This window comes from Anolis sagrei, chromosome 5 (genome assembly GCF_037176765.1).
Source record: "Anolis sagrei isolate rAnoSag1 chromosome 5, rAnoSag1.mat, whole genome shotgun sequence".
Taxonomy (NCBI): domain Eukaryota; kingdom Metazoa; phylum Chordata; class Lepidosauria; order Squamata; family Dactyloidae; genus Anolis; species Anolis sagrei.
In genome coordinates, this window is record NC_090025.1 from 19,694,387 (window position 1) to 19,715,862 (window position 21,476).

At 40.9% G+C, this 21,476-nt stretch overlaps 2 protein-coding genes across 7 annotated transcripts in view; one reads left to right on the forward strand and one right to left on the reverse strand.

Moving 5' to 3' along the window:
• The window catches only part of AFF1 (ALF transcription elongation factor 1), a 182,109-nt gene extending 173,106 nt beyond the window's left edge, over window positions 1-9,003 (forward strand). For all 5 annotated transcript variants that reach the window (XM_060779266.2, XM_060779267.2, XM_060779271.2 and 2 more), the window contains 4 exons: window positions 157-250; window positions 1,906-1,949; window positions 3,130-3,359; window positions 5,018-9,003. In XM_060779266.2, the coding sequence (XP_060635249.2) occupies window positions 157-250; window positions 1,906-1,949; window positions 3,130-3,359; window positions 5,018-5,139 (490 nt within the window). In that variant the 3' untranslated portion in view covers window positions 5,140-9,003. The remainder of the gene's footprint in view (window positions 1-156; window positions 251-1,905; window positions 1,950-3,129; window positions 3,360-5,017) is intronic.
• Window positions 9,004-16,849: 7,846 nt separating this feature from the next.
• The window catches only part of KLHL8 (kelch like family member 8), a 29,280-nt gene continuing 24,653 nt past the window's right edge, over window positions 16,850-21,476 (reverse strand). For both annotated transcript variants that reach the window (XM_060779265.2, XM_060779264.2), the window contains exon 10: window positions 16,850-19,004. In XM_060779265.2, coding sequence (XP_060635248.2) covers window positions 18,881-19,004 — 124 coding nt within the window. In that variant the 3' untranslated portion in view covers window positions 16,850-18,880. The remainder of the gene's footprint in view (window positions 19,005-21,476) is intronic.

Here is a 21,476-nt window from a genome sequence, read left to right on the forward strand (position 1 = left end):
ATGCAATATTCCTGCTTCTTGTCAAGGGGTTGGACTGGATGGCCCATGAGGTCTCTTCCAACTCTTTGATTCTATGATTCTATAAACTGGATAGATCAATCATCTGACTCATTGTAAGGCAGGTTCATATCTTCTGTGTTCATTGTGTTTCCACAGCATGCGCTGCCAAGCCATTCTGTACATGGCCATGTTTCGCTACAAAAAGGACACAGCAATAAAGTATTCCCGGACCCTTAATGAACACTTCAAGGTAGAGGATAAAAGCATTAATTTCAAAGTGATGGTGGAATGTGGTGCTTATAAAAACCTTTCAACCTTTGAATGGCTTCTTCTGATATGTTGTGGTCTAGTGGCTTGTGCACATAAGTAGTGAAGCTGCTATCCTGGGAGCTGCAAACTTATACGTGATCGCAGCTTCCCAGCTGTGAAAAGAATTTTTTTTTGCATAATAGCAGCAATCTTAACATGAATGTGTGGCTTCTCCCATGTGACTACTGTAGGTCACTTCAAGCAGAGTATAGTCTGGTTCAGGCATAATAATCATAATCTAATTGCATTGGATAAAACTCAGACAGAATGTGCTTGTTTTCCTCTCTCATTTGGTCCTGTCTTTCATGAGCTGTATTCAGTGTTTCAGGGCTGGTGGTAACAGAAAATTGCCTTTCAGTTCCATTCAAACTAGGATACCATTATTTAAATTCTAAATAGAAACCAAGATTGCATACTTGATCCTGGTTTAAACATATAGATTGTAGTTAGACTTTAAGTTATAATTTCCAAGTTTGTACTTAATCAGAAACTGCCGCATTGAGGCATACAAAAGAGGACTTGAATTAATGGCACATGACAGAACTCTTGAATTAAGGCATCCAAAAGAGAAACAGAGAGTGCACAAGCACAACACATTAGGAGGCGTAACTTTAGTGACTTGTGTGTCTTAAACACACACATAGTTGGCTCTTTGTACATATAATTTCTGTATCACAGATCCAATAGTTCTTGAAAATATTAAAAATAACTAATACTTACTATGCCATTGCATATAATAGGGCTTTAGCATCCACAGATTTTGGTATCCACAGAGGACTCTGAAACCGAACCCCAGCGGATACCAAGGGCCCAGTGTATATCTCTTTCTAAACAGGGCACTCTGTATGAAATCTCCCTCTGGTAGTTGCCAAGCCCTGGGAGGATCTGGTCTTGATGCTTACAAGTGGAAATGTGAAGGGGATACACTTCAGTCTGTGAAATTGCAGCTGCTCTGGGCTCCCAGAAAAGATATACTCAATCTATGAGAGCATCCAAATCTAGCCCAGCTACTTCTTGGTCATCTGAATTGCCTCCTTTTCCTCTCTTTTTTGGGGGGCTTGACATCTGTTAGAGTGGGGAGAGCAGCAAACTTTGCAGGTGGAGCATTACGCTTTGCCTCCCTGATGTAGGATTTTAGCCAAGGTTTGATAAGCTGGAGTTTTATCAGACCAAGGTTGTTTCTTCTGAACATAGCTATGTAAAGATCTTTCTTCTTTGGCAGACCTTGGAGGGCCGAGTGCTCAGGGAGAAAGCGCCTTTCATTGACACCTTTATTTATTGTTCTTTTTAATGGTTAGTTTTTTATGGGTTGGAAGTTTATTATTCGGAGGACAGCAGGGTATAAATAAATAAAAGAAGTGACAATGACTATGGAGATGATTGTCATGGAATAAGGTGTAAATCTTGCACCTGAATTTAACAGACAAGCTTGATCTGCCTTAGAAGTTCATTATGTTATGTTTTCATTTCCTTATATCTTGGATACATGTTTGGTTTACATTTGGCATCTTCTAAGATGGCTTCAAAGCTTTCAACTTGCAAACTGGTCAAACTGATGTAATTATGAAATAACTAGAATTTCGTTCCTTGTTGCAGAGTTCTTCAAAAATCACTCAAGCACCTTCCCCATGTGTCGCAAGGTAGGACTGAATGTACACATTGTTTAAAAAAGGAAAATCTGAATTTTTAATTGTATGATTCAAGCTCTATCCTTTGAGTTTAAATGAATTTTAAATCAATTTAATAAACACTGTTATGGTGGTGTACTAAGGGTTCCTGTTGCTCTTTACACTTGAAACTCATAACTGTACTGTCAACTTACAGTCCTGTACTCCACTAAAGGGGATTCCGATTTCCAGTGAATTATTTTCAATTAATTCTCCTTACAGAAGACTAATTGCAATATTCCATAAAACTCTCCTTTGAGGAGAGTTTGGCAAAGTTACTCTCTTGGGGGGGGGGGGGGCTCTTGGTGCCACAGCAGCCCAGAGAAGGGCAATGGCAAGGTCCTCCTGGGCCTGTTGGTGCCATGCTTGCCTTGAGAAGGGCGATGGCGAGGTCCTCCTGGGCCTGTTGGTGCCATGCTGGCTTTGAGGAGAGCAATGGCAAGACCCTCCTGGGCTTGTTGGTGCTGCGACAGCCTAGAGTAGGTGATGACGAGGCCCACCTGGGCTTGTTGCTGCCACACCAGCCTTGAGGAGGGCTATGGCAAGGTCCTCCTGGGCCTGTCGGTGCCACAGCAGCCTAGATCTCCAAATCCATGAGACTGAGCAGTGCTTCTGGAAACAGTGGTTCCCAAAAGTATCTATTTCAAGTTCCCATCTAGAGTTGTGTGAACCTACTGGGATAATAATATCTGGACATAGCCAGGCTTTATGTGGTAGGTTAAAAGGACTATGTCCTACATTGTTAGGACTGCATGCTGACAGGTAAAGAGAGGACATTTTAATGCCCAGATTCACAAGTGATAACTGTTCATTAAGTATGTCCTTACTGAAAAAGCCAGAAGACTATGTGTGTGTCTGAATAACAGAATGCCAAACCTCATCTTATGAAGACAGCATTGTGGATATTTTCTCAGATTAAATAGGATAAAATTTTGCAGCATAGATGCTTCTCATACAGAATACCTTTCTATTTCATTCCTGGATTTTTGTGTTCCCCTTCCCTGAACAGATATGTACTTCTGCAAAATGTGAGGCTCCTTTTTTGCTTTCTGTCTCAGTAGACCTGCTTTGGTACCCTACTCTTCTACCTTCACATTTGAATTCAATCAGTTAGAAATGGTGATAACATTCCTTGCTGTGTTTTGTCCTACAGGAGTACGGGCACGCCTTCTCCTCTTTCCCCGATGCCCTCTCCAGCCGGCTCTGTAAGCTCCCAGACGGGCTCCACTGCCAGCAGCTGCGGGAGTGGTGGCATTGGCTCTTCCATCAACGTTCCTCCTTATATCCCAACCATCACCTCTTCCTTTGTCAACATCACTTCCTATATTCTCTATGCCTATGATCTCTGGGAACAAGCTGATGTTTTGGCCAAGAGGAATAAGAGTAAGCATTGACTCCCTTGCGTTATGGGTAATAGTTGTGCATGTAGCATCTTGAAACTTTGTTTTTCCATTTGGAAGGGCCCCATAACTCCATAGCATAGCTGGGAAGAAGACTGGTATGATACTATGGAGAGCTGCTGGCATGCAAAGTAGATTGTCAACTGAGCTAGATGAATCTGTGCTGACTTAGACAGATTCAAGACAAGATAGGAGCACATGAAGACAAGATAGGAGCAAGATCTTCACATCAGTATTAGCAGCAGATGTTGTAGTGATGCAAGAAGGGCGTGAGCACACATTTGTATAAATGCAAGGTCATATTGGAATAACCAGTGCTGATTGGCAAGATATTGTTAGATCACATCCCCTGCATATTTATCAATGCTTGGCTACTTTCAATCTTTGTTCTGTTTGTCTTCTGCTTCTATTGCACCTATAGTAAACATTTTTTGCTAAGTAAATTTCATTCAGCCGTATCCAGCACTTGAATTGAGATGTTGAGACCTTCCACACTGCAGAATTATTGTAGTTATCGTAGGGAGAGGGCCTTCTCGGTAGTGGCCCCTCGACTCTGGAACTCACTGCCCAAGGACATCAGACATGCCCCAACTTTGGCAGTCTTTAGGAGGAGCCTGAAAACGTGGTTGTTCCAGTGTTCCTTCCCAGAATAAGGAAATACTGTCAGCAATAGGTCCTCTAAATGCACTTTATCATTGATTTAGGATTGTTGGCTCGCCCCATCTCTCACCAAATTTTTTATCCCAGTATATTACCTTGTTCATGCCCAGCATTAATTTTTAATTATCACATTTGGCCCAGCCATAGGTTTTTAAATGGTTGTTGTTACTGTTAATTGTTTATTTTTATGAGATTTATTTTTATTGTTTTGTATTGATGTTTTGTTATTGCTTTTATTATTGTTGTTCTATGGGCTCAGCCTCATGTAAACCACACCGAATCCCTTGGGGAGATGGTAGCAGGGTATAAATAAAGTTTTTATTATTTTATTATTATTAGTTTGACACCACGTTACCTGCCATAGCGCCATCTTATGGAATCCTGGGACTTGTGGTTTATTTGTCAGAGTTTTCTATCAGAAAAGGATAAATATGTCAGAAATATACAAATCCCAGAATTCCATAGCATTGAGCCATGGAAGATAATGTGGTGTCAAATTGCTAAAGTTTAGCAGTGTGGATACAGCTTATGTCTAGTGTTTGATTCTTTTTGGACAAAATGACACAGGGGACTATTTTCTTACTCTTCAGTACCATCTAGTCCCCGTTTGAACTCCTTACTGGTGGGTAGGGAAAGGGAAGCAAATTCGGAAGAGGAAGTAGATGGTCTTCGTTCCAAAGGAAAAAGAAAAAAAGATGTGCCCTCCATTTGGGAACACACTTTTTGTTTCTTCCTTCCTACAGGCCCAGACCAGCAGCATCTTCCTCCTTCAGCTTCCCCTTTCCCTCCCCAGTGCTCAATATATTGTCATTCTTTCCCTTTTGTAACCTTACACACAGCAATGGGGAAATCTGTTGATTTATTTAAGAGTTAATCTCCCCCTCCCTCAAAAAAAAAAACTTTGAGTATTGGTAAATGAATAGCAACTGTTATGAAGCCAGATGTGAAGCAAACATTTCTTCTCCACCTCGTCTCTTTCAGAATTTTTTTCTGATCTCAACGCTGCCGCCTGCAACCTCTCACTGAACAGCAGTATGATCGAACTGGTACACTACACCCGCCAGGGTTTGCAGTGGCTGAGACTGGAACCAAATACGCTTTAATCGGTGCTTCGTGACAACCTTGCCTTGGATTCTTTTGCACTTTGAATGCCTCAAAAACAGCCTTATTGGCGGACTGGTTGAGTACAAAAAAAATAGCACCTGGAACAAGGTAGAATGAAGCATGATGGTAGAGATCTGGTACCACTGGAAAACCTTTTTAAAGACTATATTTTTCTGGTGCCAAGTGGAGAAGAGGCCTCAAAGTGGAGGATGCCTTCCTTTCTTTCTTTCAATGGACAAAGTGCAATTTTCTCTTATTATTTTTTGTTTTCTTTTTCTCCCCCATCATGGTTTCATTGTGTCAATGGTCTAAAAACATTTCTACAAATAAATAACCAGCAAGACAAAAAAGAAAACCAACTAAGGAATCAATCTACATGAAGAAGTGCCGGTGAGAAGGAAATCTGCCTCCCAAAGAATTTTCCACAACACCTCAATTGATGTAAAGATGTTTGTGGGCCCAGTGTAAGATTAATTCCCCACCACCGTACACTGCTTTTTGCTTTGTGGGAAAACCAAAATGAAGTTTGTCATATGCCTTCTGGTTACAGGTGGGTGGGATGAACAGAGGGAACAGAAAGGAGGAAAGAGGAGACCTTCATCAGCACAACTTGGCCTTCTGCTTGAATGCAAACTCCTGCTCCCCCTCTTTTCTTGGATTTTTAAATATAAAATGGCTCTCCACTTGCTACCTGTAGCTGTTTGTTGCACTAATAATGCCCCCTTTCCTGCTGGTTGATGTGTGGCCCATAGTAAGCCTAGCTGTGCTTCCCAGGGTTCCCCCCCTCTCTCTCTCTCTCTCTTCCTTCCTTCTATCTTTCTTACTCTTGCGTGGCAGCCACAGCGCAGCAGTCTCAGTTGTCCTGTTTTCCTTGATATTGCATGTTCTTGGGAAGCATGGGCAGATTTCACAAAGGGAAACAGGAATGCTGGGCTGTCTACCAGAAGCCACATGGGCAGAACATGAAGTGTAGGTGATGGTAACCCCTCCCTCAATGGGTCTGCAAGTTGCTGTGTGGGCTAGTTCGCCCTGCAAATGAATTGAGCAATACTGCACTGAAGAACTGAACTGGAATTGCTTGCAACTCACCTACATGAAGTACTTAAAAAAGAAAACCCGCTGTTCTTTCATGTTCCCTATTCCTGGTTCATATAGTGGAGACATCACAAAATGTTTCAGTAAAAGGGTCTTAGTCCGGGCCTTGTCAAGGAAGCACACTTTAGGGTTGCAGGAGAAGATTTCTTTACATAGGAAGAAGTCTCTAAGGCAGTGGTTCTCAACCTGTGGATCCCAGATGTTTTGGCCTTCAACCCCCAGAAATCTTAACAGCTGGTAAACTGGATGGGATTTCTGGGGGTTGTAGGCCAAAACACCCAGGGAACCATAGGTTGAGAACCACTGCTCCAAGGCTTCCTTACGCCTTTATATTTGAAAGAAGCCTGACTGGACTACCAGAAAGGCCAATACTAGCTGTCCAATTTCATGTTTCCAGTTTGGATCCATTAAAAAAAATGGGAGAAACACTGGAGCTTGTCATTGCAGTCCACTTTCTCTGAAATGATAGATGGTGATTTCCTTTGGCTGTTGCTGGGTTTCAATTTATGCTGGCAGGTGGAAGACCAGATATATCTTCCTTTTAAAACATTTCCATTTCCCCAAACTGTTTTGAACCACCCCATCTCCCGATCTAAAGTAAGGAACCAGCAATTTTCATTGGTTGACCAGCAAATTGTTTCCTCCTTCTACACATTATAGCTTTTCCAACAGAAGAGTGTGCCTTGAAGACTGCTACACTGCTGTCTTCTTTCCCTAATTTAGAGTAATACTGATTTAAAGAACTCATTTGTTCCCTTCTCTCAGTGGTGCCTTAAACGCTCCCATCAGTTTCTGTCGTCAACTGACCAGTCAAGACAGATCAATGGGAATATCTTCCAAATAAATTGTTCTTGAGTATGGTACCATTTTTTTTTTGGCTAACTCCCAGGATCTATATCTTGTCATTTTTGTGTGTTCATCCCATATAAGAACAGAGTTGCCCTTTCTATGAAATTGAAGCTGTGCTCCTGTTTAGCAGGATCAGTTCTGTACCTTTGGGAATTGTTTAAATGCAATTCTGAAAGGTTATCTTCCTCATCTCAAGATGAATTTTTCTTGGAATGTATTCTAAGCGTAGCATTAAGCAAGCAGGTCTTACAGATGGTCTTGGGGAACATTAAAGCCTTAAGTAGGGTCCATAATGTTGTCTCCCTTTTTTGTATAACAAGTGCTGTGAAAAAAAAATTAAAATGCAGAGGACACAATTTGAAGTGGCAAGCATTCAAAATATTGCTTTCATTCTGCTTTCCTCTTGTGCTGCAATTCATTTGCATCAGGAACCATAATTGGAGAGATGGCATGAAAGAACGAGGATAAGGCATCATTTCCGCTCTTTTACACCCATTGGGTAGAGAGAGATGGATCTCTCCTCTCCATCCCAGAGCTTTCCTTGTATGTCAGTTTGTAAAACAGAGGTATAATGCAACTTGAAGTTGTAAACAGAAACTGAAATCAGAATCACTGTCGACATTTATTAGCCACGGACTGGGAAAAAGAGCAATTTGGGATGCTAGCCCTTCTACGTGGTTAAATTTCTTCCAAGTCTTATCATGGTATCGACTTGAATGTTTTCAACCTCCTCGGTCTGGCAAAGAAGCCAGCAAACACTAAACCTGCTTTACCTTTTTCTTCTTTCAAATCAGGTTCGCGGCTTTTCCCAGCCAACTGACCTCTGTGTAGTCTCAGGACTTTCCCTCTTCTCTTCACCCCACGCACCTTATTGCTGCTGCTTTTGCTCTGTTAAAATATATCTTGGAATTAGCAATCCCCAGTTGGCAAGGGACCCACTTTATAGACTGCCTGTTGAGCACTTTACCCAAGTGATAATGATGATCTGTGATGCTCCCTGTTCTAACCTGTCATCTGGTTCCCAAATGGTGATTGAGATTCAGATAGCAGCCTTTGTCTCAGCGCTGCTGGTTTTATATCCCTATGGAGTGATGCCAAAATGAGCCATGCCCATGGGTTTATCTGGAAACAAAAACAAAATCAGTTTTGGTTGATGACCAGGATGGCCTGGTCAAAAAAACAAACAAAAAAGCCAAGTTGGGAGCACAGGATCACTTTTAATTTTTACAGGTGTTACAATGACGCTCCTAAGAAAACCCTTCTCCTGTACATTCTGCAATTTCTTTTTATTGTATGTGCAATTACAACTAAGCAGTTGGTCAATAGGGATCATTTTTAGAAATCTCATTCTTGGCTTTTCTTCCTCTTTGAGTTTTATATAACAAAAGACCAACTGAATGAATGAGAAAAACAGAACTTCGTCACTAAACTGGTACTCAAAACACTGATGGAACTCCCACGACTTCTGAGCAGGGATTTGGAGCTTTCTATCCGAGGAGCAAGAAATGAATTGTTCTGCCATTTTAAACACAGGTCAATGGAGCTGAGCACTCAAAGCAGCCTCCTTCGCCCGATATTTATTTAGAATTATAATTAATGTATTTAAATTGTCAATGTTCTATATGTCACAGATGCTATTATTTAATGATTTTCAAGTTCCATTGACACTGGAGACGTGGACTGAAAACTAAATTGATGACAATTTAATTTTAAAAGGGCAATTCCCCTTCCTCCCTCACCCTTCCCCTTACTGTTTCCTTGGTTTCTTTATATAAAAAAAAATCTGTACATTTAAATTTATTATGGGGTGTTGTGTCTCCATCTTGTAAATAACATTTTTTTCTTCCCTGTATATTGGTGGTATTTCCAGGTTGATTTGTTTAATTCATGTGGGGTAATAAAATATTACATGAAATGGCCTTTTGTTTGCAAGTTGCTTGGTCTTTTATTAGTAACGAAAGCAGTGCCCATTTTATATTTCCTGTACAACAGTGTTTCTCAACCTTCCTAATGCTGCAACCCCTTAGTCCAGTTCCTCATATTGTGGTGACCCCCCAACCATAAAATTATTTTTGTTGCTACTTCATAACTGTAATCTCGCTACTGCTATGAATCGTAATGTAAATATCTGATATGCAGGATGTATTTTCATTCACTAGACCAAATTTGGCATAAATATCTGATATGCCCTAATTTGAATACTGATGGGGTTGGGAGGGTATTGATTTTGTCATTTGGGAGTTGTAGTTGCTGTGATTTATAGTTCACCTACAATCAAAGAGCATTCTGAACTCCACCAGCAATGAAATTGAACCAAATTTGGCACACACAACACTCTCATGACCAACAGAAAATAATGGAAGGGTTTGGTGGGCATTGACCCTGAGTTTTGGAGTTGTAGTTCACCAACATCCAGAGACCACTGTGGATTCAAACAATGATTGATCTGGACTAAACTTGGCACGAATACTCAATATACCCAAATGTGAACACTGGTGGAGTTTGGCAAAAATAGACCTTGACATTTGGGAGTTGTAGTTGCTGGTATTTATAGTTCACCTACAATCAAAGAGCATTCTGAACCCCACCAACAATAGAATTGGATCAAACCTCCCACACAGAACCCTCATGACCAACAGAAAATATTGAGATTTGGGAGGAATTGGCAGCAATTTAGGAGAGGGCACACCTGCTCTCCCCTCCCCACTTGGAGTCTCAGAAGCAACCCCCCCCCCTTGATTCAGCGGTTGACCAATCATAGCAGGAGGAGGGCTTTTGGTGGGAGGATACGCAGTCTGTTTCCAAAAAGGAAGAGAAGAAAAGGCAGAGAGATCTTCAGCCTTCTCTGTCAAAGGGGTTCCTAAGACCATAAAAATGTGTGTTTTCTGAAGGTCTTTGACGACCCCCCCAAACCCCAGGTTGAGAAACACTGCTTCAATGGCTAGTACTCCAAATCAAGTCACAAAAAATATAGCATTGTTGCTTCTATGTGCCTCCAAGCTTGTATGCATCACACACGATACCGCTTTGGTTGGCTAGTACTGTTTCTGACAAAGAGCCAACAAGACAGTTATGGAAATGTTACAACTTCTCAATGGAAATAAATCAACCCCAATTTCCACAGAAAAATTATAAATAATTACATTTCACAGCAGGAAATGATCTCTTGGAATGGTTAACCAAGACAATGACAAGCAAGCAATAGAGTACAAAATGCAGCGCCTCTGCCCAGCATCTGAAGATCAGTGTGAAATAGGCCTCTACAAAAGGTTTCGCTATTAGTTATGGATGCATATCCTACAGTTAAGACATCTATAGCTGGTTCATTTTCATGTACAAGTACATTTTTAAAGTGTAACTCCAGCCAAAAATATTTATAAGCCTTGTATTGCATAGGGAAGGGTTAACACTCCTGTGGTTTTAGTCTTGCTGTCTGTGCCCCAGTTCAGAAGATTTTGCCTCACTTTCTGTCCCTATGATAATTGGATTTTGAAAAAAATTGGCTTGTGGTGGAAACAAAGTTTGATGAAAAAGCTTCAGTGGAAACACCTTCTCCCCATGATAACTCTTTAAAAAGCGACTTTCCCTTCCTGGAGGTAGATTTCTCTCATTTCCTGTTATCTCACCTCCATTCTTAATTATGAGTAGTTTGTAAGGCAGATGTTTGTAACTTGGACACTGCCTATATTTATGATCGTAACACTATTGCAACAGTCATAATGCTCCAATCTTGCTTTACTTGGCAGCAGCTGCTGTGAGTGATGGAGGTCAGTTCTAGGGACTGGTACATGTTGACACCCCTTTCTGCCTGTAATTTTCCATGTGTGAAACTACAATAAGGATCCTGCTTCTGAATGATACACCAGAGATCGCTAGCAAGAAAGAGATTGGAAACTACACCCCTATTAACAGAACAAACCACCAACATTTCTTGCAGCAGCTGCTTGGTACAGCAGCTTTTTGAGGGGTTGGGAAGACACTAAACTATACTTAATTTAGTAGGCAATCTAGGATTGTAGTCATCTAAGTGGTGATGTTCTATATGTGTTTCCCAGTGAATTTAATGATAAAGTAGTGCAGCTAAGCACAGTTTTTAAAAACATGAGATACAAGCATGATAACATTGGAATATTTTTGTTTGTGGAAATACACGGGAATAATTTTGTACAATCGGGATGTGCCAGTTCCATCATTTTGATCACTTTGGATATTTTCTCCCAGAAGCTTGTATAATATTGATCTAGGCAAATACTAAGCTTGTGTTATTTTTACTTTAAAAATATTTAATGTATTGCAACCGTAGAAATAAGGTATGAATTAGTACCAGTTATTTCCTGCAATTCATCCTTGTTCAGTTAAACACAAGAACTTGATGACTGGAATAGTTCCCATTAATTAACTCATTAGAATCTGTCTAGTAAAATCAAGTGTGAGTTACTAGAGACATGCTTCCAATGGATTGCAAGTGTGATAGAGTGCTGGAGCTTCATTCAATATAATGCCCTGTGGACATACCCTGAAAAGACCAGCAAAGTGCTACACATTGGCCAATGAGGGATATCTCCTCAGGGCTCCCAAAAGCTGAACAGACACGTGACTTTGTTCTGTAAGACTTGTTTTAGATAGGTAAAGGTTTTCCCCTGACATTAAGTCCAGTCGTGTCTGACTCTGGAGACTGGTGCTCATCTCAGTTTCTAAGCCAAAGAGCCAGTGTTGTCCATAGACACCTCCAAGGTCATGTGGCTGGCATGACTAAATGGAATGCCATTACCTTCCCACCGGAGCGGTACCTATTGATCTTCTCACATTTTCATGTTTTTTGAATAGCTAGGTTGGCAGAAGCTGGGGCTAACAGCGGAAGCTTATGCAGCTCACCAGATTCGAAACTGCAACCTTTTGATCAGCAAGTTCAGCAGCTCAGTGCTTTAACCCACTGTGCCACTAGGGGCTCCATTTTAGAAAGAGACATGGCTTTTATAACACCTAGCATAACAGCACTGTTTTTGTAGCATCTGTTCTTGCCTGCTGTGTTAAGAACATTAATGAGGTCTAGTGGCTTGATTAATGGACCTCAACTCTGCCTACCAGGGGCCCAATCTGTACGCAGCCATGAAAATGCATTGGAAGGTAAAGGCAAGCTCACCCTGAACAATCCTTGCCAAGAAAACCCCTTGATAAGTTCAGCTTCTTGTTGTTCATTCATTCAGTCGTTTCCGACTCTTCGTGACTTCATGGACCAGCCCACGCCAGAGCTCCCTGTCGGCCATCACCGCCCCCAAGCCCCTTCCAGGTCAGTCCAGTCACTTCAAGGATGCCATCCATCCATCTTGCCCTTGGTTGCCCCCTCTTCCTTTTGCCTTCCACTTTCCCCAGCATAATTGTGTTCTCTAGGCTTTTCTGTCTCCTCATGATGTGGCCAAAGTACTTCAACTTTGTCTCTAGTATCCTTCCCTCCAATGAGCAGTCGGGCTTTATTTCCTTAAGGATGGACTGGTTGGATCTTCTCGCAGTCCAAGGCATTCTCAGAACTTTCCTCCAACACCAAGTTCAGCTTAAGGTCACCATAAGTCCCAAATTGGCACAACAACAGTGTCCAGTGTCAAAATATCCCAAAACAACTACTTCTGATTTTCCAATGCACCACATGCTATTAGCCAACAAAACAAAAAAAGAACATCATAGGTTCCTGTTGACTCCTATAATAAGCAACCTGCTACTCCCAATCTCTACATCTTGTGCTCCAACTTCATAGTCTCTTATTTATTACAATAATCTTAATCTGTTTAAAAGCACCAAATTATTGCATGGAAAACAAGTAATCATTGAATAGTATACATTTAAAAACTGTTTACTAACTAGCCCAGGCTCCCCTCTTTCTCAGCCAGAATCCACACTGCATGTCATCTATCTCTCCAGCCCATATGTTGTTAATAAACTTGGCTGCAAAAAGAATCCCAGGCTGCCCCTCTAGAGCGATTCAAAAGCTACAGCTGAAAACATAATGTGCAGTAAAACACTTTTCTCAATAGCCTCATTTTTATCAAATGCCAAAAAGTGAATAGATTGAAGAGTAACCACTCAGCAACTTTTTCTAATCTATTTATACTGGCAAAGGAAGATATCAAGATATTACACCCGCTCCATCTAAAGATTGGCTCGTTCTCTCAAGACAAAAGCATTATAACAAGTATGAAATTGACTGTGAGGTCCAAAACCCTACTTCCAAGTGCCTTCCATATGAAACCAGCCCTGCACACAAGCCAGGAAGGGTAAAACAGCTCCACATTCTTATAAATAACCTTTGCATACCAACTGGAAATGCTTGCCCTATGCATACACTCTGCAGGGGTAATTTGAGAAGCTGAAACAAAAAGAAACAAGATTTAGTGAAGGCTTACAAGATTGCTTTAGTGCCTTATGCATGAATGGCTTTTCTGAAATATTTAGATATTTCCTCTTACCACATGCTTTCGCTATCATTTCTGGTAAGGTACTTATGAGTACAGGTTGCTCTGCACACATGCCCTGGAAGTGAATACCTGTAGAAGCACTATGCATTAGTACTGCTTCTGTAAATGACTTTATAGATTCATGATAACAATAGAAGTGGGTTTACATGTGAATGAATGCACCAAAGCAGATTCACATCCTCCCAACCCTACATCTTTACTACATTCCAGAAAATTAGTCCTATTTTCTTGGAGCTAAAAAGGACAAATCCTGACAGCTTGCAATAGCTTAGAAACCCTCCAAGGTTTCGTTCTGCATCAGAAACTTCTAGCCTACTGAAGATTTATGTTTGAATACATTTACAAGTCCCTACTGGAGCCACAGGACTTTCCAGTTGATGATGATGATTCTCAATTTTGAAGCTGGACCAAGCTGGGATTCAGGCCAAAAGCAGCTTCTCCTGTTACAAGCCACTCCTGATTCCAATCAGAATGTAGCAGAGTTCGCTTAAGAGGAAAATGACAAACTGTGGCTCTTTCCTGCCTTCTGCTGGAAGAAATGGCATAGTACAGCTTGAGAGAACATGGAAATCACCCCCCAAAACATGGAAATCACCCCCCAAAAACTGCGTAAGGACAGCACAAAAATATGATTCAGATATAGGAGAAAGGCTCATTATTAAGCAGACAGAAAAGTACTGCCTTGTGCTATAAATTGTCTTTATTTTTCCAAATAAAAGCTTTTCAGATTTGTTTGTGTATATGATTTTGCAACCATCTTTTAACTTCAGTATATACATGAATGTTTAAATTATTTAAATTGGTCTTATATTTTAAAACTGTCCCAAATGATTTCAATTGCCAGCTGCCCAGAGATCTCAGGATATGGGGAAGGATAAGTAAACTGTAATTAAATAAACAGGTACTGCAATTATGTCTGATATAAAAGCTGGGGAAGAGATCAAAGTGTAAGCATGAGTCAGACTAGGGATCCACCTAATCTTGCAGTCTATATTCAACAAGGACAAGCTTTAGGTGTATTTTTTTACATCAGAGACCTCAAAGGCTGCAAGATGCAACTCCTTGGAAGCAAGTCCACAGAGCATGCCAAGCGTAAACTTTGAACACACCTAACTCTGTAGTTGTTTGATGTTATTTTTGTGGGTGTGCCTAGCACAGTTAGTGCTATAGAAAAACTAACCCAAAGCAATTTACCTGTGAACCAAAATTGGAAATTGCATTTACACAATCATTTCAAATTCTGAGTTGCATGAACAAATGTTTACCAGATTCCAAACTAATGACAAACACAAGGAGCAGGGAAGGCTGGCAGAGGAGCACCTAAAAACATAAGAATCATGCTGGGTTAAAGGAAAGTTTTACGCAGTGGCCATGCAAATGCCTTAAGGAGACCCATCATCTGATGATATAGGCAACAGTGTCCCCCAGCACCAGTTGAGAGAAACAGTCTGTCATCTTGTTGGTGAAATTAATCATCAAAATGTCACAACCCAAACCACAGAAAGTGCAGCAGAGGTGGCCAAGCATCAAAGTCACCAAAGGAACAGTCTGCTATTTTTCTGGAGCAGCTGTGCCCCTACTTGAGCCTGTTGAGCAAAAAGCCTCCACTAAGTTTGGCAGATTGTTAAAATCAGCGATCGGGATCAAAATGCACCGGTGCTTGGCAGCTGTGATGGAATGGATGGGAGCAAACTAATTGAAATTGAATCCAGACAAGACAGAGGCACTCCTGGTCAGTCACAAGGCTGAACAGGATATAGCCTGTGTTGGACAGGGTTACACTCCCGCTGAGCGTGGAACTCCAGGTTTTGTGTGTCAGCTGCATCCATACCTTGGGAAGTCAGACTTGGCCACGGTGGTCCACGCTCTGGGTCACATCAATAACGGATTACTGCAATGCGCTCTATGTGGGGTTGCCTTTGAAGACTGTTCGGAAGCTTCAAATGGTCCAATGGACTGCAGCCAGGCTGATCACTGGAGCGGCATAAAGGGTGTATGCAACCCTCATGTTACATCAGCTCCGCTGGCTGCCATACCAAGTACAATTCAAAGTGCTGGCTTTAGCCTATAAAGCCCTCAATGGTTCTGGCCTAGCTAACCTATCTGAATGCATCTCCCCCTATGAACCACCTCGGAGATTAAGATCGCTCGGGGAGGCCCTGCTCTCGGTCCCATCTCCTTTGCAAGCGTGACTTGTGGGGAGGAGAGAAAGGGCCTTCTCTGTGGTGGCCCCTTGGCTGTGGAACTCCCTCCCCAGTGATATTAGAGAAGGAAAGTGAAAACCTGGCTCTGGGATCACGCCTTTGGAGATTAGCTACAGTGCAATAATAGCTATGGAATTATGTGCAATGACTTTTGGAATGGTCCCGGCTTACGATTGTGGATGGCATGATTTTTAATAGTGATAGTAATGTTTTAAATGTGCATTTAATTTTTAATTTTTAATCTTAATGTATTTTAATTGTTTGTTGTTCAAAGACATTGAATAGTTGTCATAGTTGTCATATCCCCTTCAAGATAGAAAAAGGGGGATACAAATAAGAGTAAATAAATAAGTAAATAAATAAAAATCACAAGTGTGCTCAAATAGATTCCAACTCTGAGGCTCATCCATTTTGCCTTTTGTTATTTGCATGTAGCTCTCTTCACTCTGTGGAACAACAACGAGAGCGAAGAAGAGAAGAAATCCAACATGTTTAAGGCATTGTGGGGAATTGAACAGAGCTAATGTATGCTCCATGAAAGCAGAGATTAAGGAAAAAAGGGATACATTCCTGAATAGCTAGAGCACTGAACAAAGTGCTATTAGGTAGGACAAGAGGGAAGAGCCAGGGAACAACTACAAGGCTACATAGCCTTGCCACTACTAATGTGTAGCAAATGAAGCACAGCTTGTGCTGATGGATGAATCCTACAGGATCCATGAAGGAAGAAGTAGTTTCTCTCAGTAGCTAACCCAACAATATATTTTGGTAAAGGGAAAACCTTAGCAAAAACAAATCATATTTTTCCTTGGCACTAGCCATTATAGTGTCAATTTTTCAAGCAAAATGTGATTTAGTGGGTTTAATCCAGTTAGTATAAAGAAATCCATTTCGGTTAAAGAAATAACATTTGAAACTGGAAAGGGGCCAATGATTTTCCAAAACAAACACTTTCAAGATAAATATGTATTTTTCGCCACATGACATGCAGTTTGTCTGAAAATGTAAATCTGACCCCCCCCCCCCCCCAGCATCTTTAATCTATTTACACTGAATTCCTACTCAACAGAGAAATAAAACACACAAGGTCAAACAATTAACACATTTTATTACAAATTTCCCCCTTTCTATACAACACAATATTTCATTTTGTCCACTGGATATCACAGCCACACACAAAGAAGTGGCAGTGCAAATGTAAAGTAGCCATCTGTGGGCTTTGTGACAGTAATACACACACAAAAAAAAACTATATAACTGTTTCCCCAAGAAACACAATGTTTGTATGCCCCTATTGTGCTCCAATTTTTCTCATTCATCCAAAATGCTCTGGTCATGAAGCTACGTCTTTCCTCGGGCCTTGATGAATATCTTGTGAAATAATGATTTTCTTGTACAACTTGGCGCCACCCAAATCTATCTGCATGGTTTCTTTTATAAGTTGTGTATGTTCCACCGTATTTCTTGACCTGTGAGCTTTTGCCACTTGAAGTTTCTCCTGTCCTAAAGGGCCCATTCCTGCTTGTTTTTAAAGCAAAGCGATGCACAGTCTCATATACACAGCTGGGTTGAGCATCAAAAAGAAGCTTAGACAAAAAAATGTTTTGAGTGAGAGTAACATGGAAGGATCTGCTACATCAAAGTAAGCATATTCGTTTACTTATTGAACTCCCTATTACATCTGAACAGAAATCTAATTCTTTAAGACAAAAATATTTAATGTGATAGTCACTAATTCGCTAGCAAGCAGTGACTTCTCTAAGTAATAATGGCACATAAGACACTGACTGAAGTCATCCCTTCTTCTCCTGTGGTCTCAACACTACAAACCCTTAGTGGTTCAACCAGTAAAAGGGCAAACTGGCCTGGGCTGGTGAGGAATAAGCTTCTGCATACACAGAAGCATATGGCCACAGCTTCAATCTACGGTAGTCTTCCACCCAGAGCTTGGAAATATATTTACACAGGGGACACAGTTGGCATCTTACAGGGATATCACAAAGGTACATCTCCATCCTACCAATAAGCATCAGCAATAGCCTGGCACTGCAGAAGTGGGAGGCAAGGTGGTTAGCCAATTTAGGAAGTACTTGACATAGTTGGTTTTTTTAAAAAAATGCCAAGTGAGAATGCATTTGTTTCCAGCTGGAATCGATAATTAGGGCAGCCATAGGTGTACAAATCAAGAGCACACACACAAACAATCTCTTACTTTGCTATTAATTAAAATAATGCAGATAATCCAGGGAAGTGAACACACTTTACAAGTGATTTGCTGAATGATTGTCACATGCTTGGTTTCCCTCATGCTACAAAGAAGCAAGCCTTCTGGCCGAGGCTGGGGCAAATGCTCATTGGGGAAAGAAACATGAGAAATCCGACAATAGAGCAGCATGAAACACAAAATTTGCAAACCTAACCACTGCACTGCCCACCAATAAGCAGAATAAAAACATAAAGATGACAAAATGCAGTTGAAATCTCTCTGGCATTGGTTTTTTTTATATTTATACACAATTAGGATGAGATTATTTCCTCAGCAATCAGTAATTTTCTGTTGCACTTTGTTTGCTTTCACAAAGCAGCATATGGTGGTATTCTCATGCCAAGTGAGGAAACAAACCAAAATAACATAGTTTTGGAAAAATCAAGAATCAGCCAAGAATCCACAATGGGTTAATTTAGGTTTGCATAGTGCAACCATGGAAGAACAAGTTTTCAACTGAACATATACAAGCCTTAAGGCGTTCTTCAGAGGATTGTTTTTACATGTTGTTTTTAAATATAAGCATTTTTGGAGAGCATACCTGAGAAAAAACACAGTCACTTGAAAAAAACAGTTGTTATTTTTCCAATATCCTTTTAAGTTACAAGATGCTGAAGATCAAAAGTTCTCAGCAATGAACACAGAAGAAGGTATATTTTAAACAAGTGCTGTCAATGTCTTCAATTTTTTCCGAAACCTTTCTTGCTTCAGAAAAGAAAAACTGCCACTCAACCCAAACTTGTCATATAAAATGTTTTGGACTATTTATACATAAGTGTACAAGAGTTCAAAGTGTCTTAATATAGTCGGCAAGTCCTGTCACATTTCACAGTGATTTCTGGCTGCGACCCCCAATTCACATGCAATCCACAACATTGCTGGACCCATGACCCATGTCACGGATTTGGCTGCTAAGACAAGCACAGACAGCTACTCCGGCTCCAGCTCTGCAGTGAGACACAGAACCCACAAGCTCCCACCTAAAAAGAAAAATAAAGGAAGAATGTGAAACAATGGCAGCCCACCTTTCACCAAACATTTCTGATATCATAAGTGAAAAAAGCTTAGCATGTAAATGAACTCTTTTATACAAATGCAATTTCAAAAATTGCTTTTATTCAATTTTATGGTTTTTAAGGGGTTCCGCAGCATCACCCATTTAGAACAGTCTAGCTCAGTACAGAATTGAATGGTGAGCATTCAAAAGAGAAAAAAATATGCAGAAGTGGGCATTTTGTTTATGTGTACAATAGCTGGGATTGTGCAAAGGCAAAATGCATTTTAAATCAAGAGTGCTTATAATTTGTCTGAAGAGAAAGTGAGAGCAACAAGAGTGTTCTGGGAGAAGACAAAGCCCATGCTAGCTTACATATATGACACCTAAGTAGATAAGATGAAAATTACCACAATCTGAATTTTGTTGAAGAACTAGCATTTTGTTGTTGAAGACTTTCATGGCCAGAATCACTGGGTTGCCGTGAGTCTTCTGGGCTGGATGGCCATCTTCCAGAAGCATTCTCTACTGATGCTTTGCCCACATCTATGGCAGGCATTCTCAGAGGTGGTGAGGTCTGTTGGAAACTAGGTAAGTGAGGTTCATATATTTGTGGAATGTCCAGGGTAGGAGAAAGACCTCTTGTCTGCTTGAGGTGAGCGTGAATGTTGCAATTGGCCAAACTGATTAGCATTTAATGGACTTGTAGCTTCAAAGCCTGGCTGATTGCTGCCTGGGGGAATCCTTTGTTGGGAGGGAGGTATTAGCTGGCCCTGATTGTTTCATGTCAGGAATTTGTTTGAGTGTTCCTATTTATTTACTGTCCTGATTTTAGAGTTTTTAAATACTGGTAGCCAGATTTTTCCATTTTCTTGCTTTCCTCTTTTCTGTTGAAATTGTCCACATGCTTGTGGATTTCAATGGATTCTCTGTGTAGTCTGACATGGTGGTTATTACGAGTGGTCTAGCATTTCTGTGTTCTCAAATAAAATGCTGTGTTTTGATTGGTTCATCAGGTGCTTTGCTATGGCTGACTTCTCTGGTTAAAGTAGTCTGCAGTGCCTTTCATATTCCTTGATTCGTGTTTGGGCAATGCTGCATTTGGTGGTCCCTATGTAGATTTGTCAACAGCTGCATGGTATGTGGTAGACTCCTGGAGAAGTGAGATGATCCCTCTTGTCCTTTGCTGAATGTAGCATTTGCTGGATTTTCTTGGTGGGTCTGTAGATAGTTTGTAGATTGTGTTTCTTAATCGGTTTCCCTATGCGGTCAATGGTTCCCATGATGTATGGTAAGAACACTTTCCTCTGGGTGAAAGTTCAACCAGAGAAGTCAGCCGTAAAAGAGCACTTGATGAACCAACCAGGACACAGCATGTTATTTGAGAACACAGAAATGCTGGACCACTCAAACAACCACCATGTCAGACTACACAGAGAAGCCATTGAAATCCACAAGCATGTGGACAATTTCAACAGAAAGGAGAAAACCATGAAAATGAACAAAATCTAGATACCAGTATTTAAAAAAACTCTAAAATCAGAACAGTAAAGAAAAAAATAACACTAAAAAACAAGAGAATTCCAGACAAGAAACAATCAAGGCTAGCTAACACCTCCAAACAAAGGATTCCCCCAGGCAGCAATCAGCCAGTCTTTGAAGCTGCAAGGCCATTCAATGCTAACCAAGATGACCAACTGCAACATTCACATTTGCCCCAAGCAGACAAGAGTCCTTTCTCCCACCCTGGGCATTCGACAGATAAACCTCACTTGCCTAGTTTCCAACAGACATCACAGCCTCTGAAGATGTCTGCCATAGATGTGGGTGAAAAGTCAGGAGAGAATGCTTCTGGAACATGGCCATACAGCCCAGAAAACTCATAACAACCCAACTAGCATTCTGGTCTGCAATATCATCTAGGGTACGGGTCCTCAAACTTTTCGAATAGAGGGCCAACATAATCTTACCAGTATTTCAATGGGAAGTGTGGACCTGTTTTTGGTTGATGAGAGTCACGTTAATTAGGATTGTTCTTGTTATGTGCCTTCAAGTCATTTCAGACTTAGGGAGACCCTAAGTCTAAAGTCCACTTTGGAGCACCACATCTAGCCCACAGACCTTAGTTTGGGGACCCCTGATTTAGGGGCACTGGGAAACATTTTTGGGAAACATGTTTTACCCCCTTCCACAAAATTTTAAGCCCATGAGAAACATTTTTGAAAAAAAGGTCACAAACTGAGGTTTTTAAAAGGCCATTTTAGGCCCTAAAGGGGCCAAGGGTGGCTTCAAAATGTGAGGAAAATCCTGATGAGGCTCCTAAATGACATTTGGGACCACTTCAGGGGAATTGTTAAAAATAAAAAATAAGGAAATTGACTGCTGAGGAAGGCACATTCTCTTCTCTCCCCTGGGCTAGATGTGTCAGTTCCAGAATGATTTTATATTTAGCAAGGAC